We start from the raw sequence: 5,091 nt of genomic DNA, 5'->3' as shown, positions 1-5,091 counted from the left end.
GGCAATTGGAAGAGGGACCCCCTTGTCAAAAAGGGCAAGAGAGGTCAATAGAGAATGCTTAAGTGCCTTCCCAGGGGGCGTTCCACACAGTGGAAGGGATAAAATCCTTTTATGTTTTTATTAAATTCCTGCCAAACAATTAGTTTGTAAGCTTGTTTGGAATAAATGTTAATATGTTGTTGTAAAATATTAAAAATTATTAATGAGCTTTTGTTATATTAAATTATATCTTATAATTTTACTGCTTTATTTTAAGAAATATAAAATAAGATAATTTGTTTTGCCCTTTCTTAGAAGCAAAAACTTAAAATATATATTTATTAATATTTATCTGATAAAGCTTTCTATGTGATTTCAAGTATATGAAATTGGCTTTATTAAAAAATCCTTCAAGAAAATAGAATAAACTTTTGAAAACATTTCAGGGCCCATGAAATGTCCTAAAGTCATTCCTTGATTATAGTTTTGAAATCTAACTTAAAAAACTATTAAATATATATGTGTATATATAATTTAAAGATTATATACCTTTTATACTTATTAAGAGATAACAATTAAATTAAAACTGATCTTTGTATTTAAAAATTTTGGTTGGGATTATAGAATTTATCCTCTTTTTTAAATTAGATAAATGTTGAAATTTTATTATAATTATATGATTTCTCCCAATTTATGTAACCAGAACTTTAAACTCTTAGCTGGCAAGTTAAATATTTAGTATTTCTTAATCAGTAACATTTTTAAAAAACATACTTTAAAAATACAAGACATAATTAATAGATTTAATTCTGTCCTCTAGATTTTTCATGAGGGACATTTAGATTAATATTTTAAGATTTTGTTATTTCAGAATATCTAATTTAATTTAGTAAACTCCTAAGCCTTGGGGTGCCATTCACTGAAAACAGGTAACCATTAAAATGTAAATTATATTCTTTCTACCAAGGATGGGAAATTGGGAAGCAAGCCTCTCTTTAAAAGTTGTCACTGGCAGGAAATTTTTGGCCTACCTGCTCTGTTGGGGGAAGGGAGGCTAGCCCTTCCTCTATTAGAAACTGCTTTGGGAAGCCAGCCTTAATTAAAGGGCGTAGCCGTCTTTTACCTGGGCTACTTAGATTTTTATAATTAATATATTTTAATAATTCTTGAGGTTTAAATCCAATTTATTATTTTAAGGCATATTCTTTAGCAAATTTTTGTAACAGAGACAATTTTACTGAATTTCCTTTTCAGCCTTGAAATTAACTTTTTAATATTCTTTATTAGTATTTAAAAACTGTTCTTCATTATGGAAATGCCAATTCTGCTGCTACAATCTAGCCAGCATCTTTTTTTTTTCTTTGGGTTAAATTTTGCTATTTTTATTAGGAAATAATCAGTCTTGGGTTTTATTTTGTATATTTGTAAAGAGATTTTAGCTTGAAACTCTATCTAAATGTCCAAAATCGGACAATGCGCGCCTTAGTTTCAAGCCAGTTTTCTCTTTACACGTGTACAGAAATCCCAGACGTATTTTTAAATTTCAGATCCGGTGGCATTTGCTGTAGCTGTATCGGAAATGCAAGGAAATCATCATTTCTTCTCTATGTGGGAGGTTTTAAATCTAATGATATTTTGTTTATTTCAGTAGGCAAGGGCAGCACCCAGGGCAGACAGAATGTCTTATTTCTATGGATCCAAGGTCCAGCCCGGCACTCCCGGGGGTTGCTCAGAATAGCTCTTGTATCTATTTTGCTCTCTGGGGCGGGCTGGGTGCTGTGCAGCCTGTTGGCCTTGAGACAGCATAAGGACAGGAGGGTAAACAGACAATGCCCCTATTATTTGTCGGGGCTGGGCTGGCCCCTTTTGGTAGTTTCCCGACTGGTGTAGAGGCAAAGAATTTCCCTGGACATCTATCTTAGATCTACACTCATTTGCCCAATGCTTTCCTTTTTTACATTTAGGGCATAGTCCAGGTTGTTTGGGACCTCTGCCATTTCCTCTATTAACCCCTTTATTAGAAGGACACTGTTTTGCCATGTGTCCTGTTCCTCCACAAGTGTAACACTTGTATGTTTGACTTTTCCCTGTGCTAAATTGTTGCTGAAGAATTCCCTCAATGGTGGTTCCCTTTAATGCAGCCGCAATGGCAACTCCTTGTATATATGAGGGACCAATATCTGCGCAAATGCGGATATAATCTGAGAGAGTCCCCTGTCTTTGATAGGGCCGCAGTGCAGCTTGGCAGGCAGTGTTGGCGTTTTCATATGCCAACTGTTTAACTATTAGCATGCCAGCCTCTCCATCCACCACTACTCGGCCAACAGCCTGTAATAGCCGAGAGACAAAATCCTGATACTTATCATCTGGCCCTTGAATAATTTTTGAGAGCTCCTCTGTTTTCTGACCAGAGGTGGGTAACTTTTTCCAGGCTCTGACCCCAGCTCCATTAATCTGTCCATAAGCTTCCTGGGGGTATTGAATTTGATTGTGGGTATCAGCATAGACTCCTTCACCTACCAGCATTTCATAAGAAATATTAATCTGGGCCGCTCGATTACGAGAAGCTTGTTCCTTAGCCTTTTCATCATATTCTGATTTCCACAAGAGATAATCCCCTCCTGATAAACAAGCCTTGGCAATAGCTCTCCAATCATTAGGTGGGAGAGCCTCTGAGGCCATAGTTTCCAAGATGGTTAAAGTATAAGGGGAAGTGGGCCCATACTGAGCACAGGCTGTTTTTAACTCTTTTAAGGTTTTAAAAGGAAGCGGGTCATAAGCACGCTCACGCTGTCCCGTGTGAGGATTCACCTGTTCCACAACAGGGAAGGCATGAATGCCCAATTCCTCACCACACTTTCGTGCCTCCTGCAAGGCCATCTGGAGAGGGGAAAGTGGAACTGGTGCTGCACAAGGCAGCGGAGAGCGGCGGGAACGGCCCCCGCGGCTTCTCTTTTTCTTGCCAAGAAGCTTTAATGTTTCTAAAACGGATTCCAACACATCCTCTATATCACTGCCCTCTTCAGTTCCAGCAGAAAAACATTCTTCCTCCTCTTTTGCCTGAACAACACCCGTATTATCATCATGACAGAGAGCAGCAGCTTCCTCAAAATCCTCCTCACCTTGAGGAGTTAAATTGTCTTTAAAAGTTACATTATTTCTTTTTAATATACTGTCTTTTTTAGACACCTGTTTTGTGCTATCACGCTGCTTCTCCTTTTTTTCTGGCTTAAGAGACGGTTGATTATGGTCATGCCTGGGATCTAAATAATCCCGTATTAAATTGGATAAGGAAATGCAGACCTCCTGAATGAATTTTAAAAAATTTTCTACTTGCTTGTCATTAACCTTAGTTCCTCTACTATTGAACATAAACTTTAACATTTGCCCATAAAGGGCATTTTCTCTAGATTCTAATTGCCCCATGCTTTACTCCCAATTATCAAAAAATTGCTCCTCCGTTACCTTAACGAGTGCACTCTTTATCCAGAGGAGATCCTCATGTCGTCTCTCCAAGCCCTACGGAGTTCCTCACCGTCTTTTTCCCAGTTCCTCAGTCCCTTAGCTCGGGCGCCAGATCTGTCAGGGCCAGCCTGACAGGGTTGAGCCGGGCTGAGGCAGGGAGGTGGGAATTGAGAAAAGAAAGAAAGACAGGAAAGCGGGGTCGGGAGGACCCCAGTTCTCTTGATGAACTGAAGCGAATTTATTAGCTATACAATCCTATTTATATACAACACACTGAATAGGAGGTCTGTCAAGAGGAATGTATTCTTTGTTCCTCTTAATCTCTAAGGGAGAGACATAGCAGAAGGACAAGTTCTCAGTACAGCATATCTCAGTAAATAGTTACAGACTTCTGGGCAAGCTATGAAAGGCTGTTCTCATTCTACAAATGTTACTCCCATTCTACTGATAATCGCTATCCAAACAAGTCTGGGAAAACTGTGTGGGTAAGGGTCCCAGCCTTGCTAGCCCCTGCAGGTGCAAGGACCTTGCCAGCTTACATCTGGCCCCCAACACATAGCTATCACAATGTTATTTACTTTATTTCCTACTAGAGGCCCAATGCATGAAATTCATGCAAGGGGCTCAGCTCCTGCTGCTGCAGGAGCTGCCTCTGCCTCGGCCCCCGTGGTTTAGTCCAGAAAGTCATCCGGAAGGTTGTCTGGTCTAATTAGCATATTACACTTTTATTATTATAGATGTTTTACTTTTCTGTGACTATTTTGTAACTACCAAATTGTGCTTCTTAGTCCTTTCATCTCTTCAAACCAGTGCCCCAACTCTCCCACTGGCCCCACTCTGGCAACCACAGGTTCTCTCTGTACCTATAAGTCTGTTTCATTTTTCTTTGTTTATTAATTTTGTTCTTTAGATTCTACATATAAGTGAAGTCATGTGCTATTTATCTTTCTCTGATTTATTTCACTGAGCATGATACCTTCTAGGTCCAAGAATGCTGTCACAAATGGTAAGGTTTCATTCCTTTTTCTGGCTGAATTATATTCCATTGTATATATGTACCACTATATTTTATCCACTCATCTATTTATGAGCACTTTGGTTGCTTCATATCTTGGTTATTGTAAATAATGCTGCTATAAACATAGGGGTGCATATATTCTTTCAAATTAGCAGTTTGGTTTCTTTATATAAATCCCCAGAAATGGAATCACTGAGTCCTAAGGCAGATTCATTTTTAACTTTTGTGGAAACTCCATACTTTTTTTCATAGTAGCTGAACCAATCTGAATTCATAGCAAGGAATAAGAGTTCCCTTTTCTCTACGTCCTTGCCAACATTTGTTGTTTGTTGATTTATTGATGACAGCCATTCTGACAGGTGTGAGGCGATATCTCAGTGTGATTTTAATTTGCATTTGTCTGCAATTAATATTGTTGAGCATATTTTATATGTCTATTAGAATTTTGAATGTTCTCTTTGGAGAACTGTATAGATCCTCTGCCCATTTCTTAATTGGATTGTTTGGCTTTTGGTGTTATAACATTTAGAAATTAACTCCTTATCAGATTTATTATTGGAAAATACGTTCTCTAATTTACTAAATTGTCTCTTCATTATTTTGATGGTTTCCTTTGCTTTAAAAAACTT

At 38.0% G+C, this 5,091-nt stretch overlaps 1 protein-coding gene across 1 annotated transcript; it reads right to left on the bottom strand.

The window, feature by feature from the left end:
• Nucleotides 1–1,668: 1,668 nt before the first annotated feature.
• Nucleotides 1,669–3,405, bottom strand: LOC118675627 (endogenous retrovirus group K member 10 Gag polyprotein-like). The gene has a single exon (XM_036348493.1). The coding sequence runs from the start codon at nucleotides 3,403–3,405 to the stop codon at nucleotides 1,669–1,671; it is 1,737 nt and encodes a 578-aa protein (XP_036204386.1).
• Between the last annotated feature and the right edge of the window lie 1,686 nt (nucleotides 3,406–5,091).

The sequence above is a fragment of the Myotis myotis genome, unplaced genomic scaffold (assembly GCF_014108235.1).
Source record: "Myotis myotis isolate mMyoMyo1 unplaced genomic scaffold, mMyoMyo1.p scaffold_m19_p_2, whole genome shotgun sequence".
NCBI classification, from domain to species: domain Eukaryota; kingdom Metazoa; phylum Chordata; class Mammalia; order Chiroptera; family Vespertilionidae; genus Myotis; species Myotis myotis.
The sequence above is the reverse complement of the archived record's forward strand: the minus strand, read 5'-3'. Positions and strand labels throughout refer to the sequence as shown.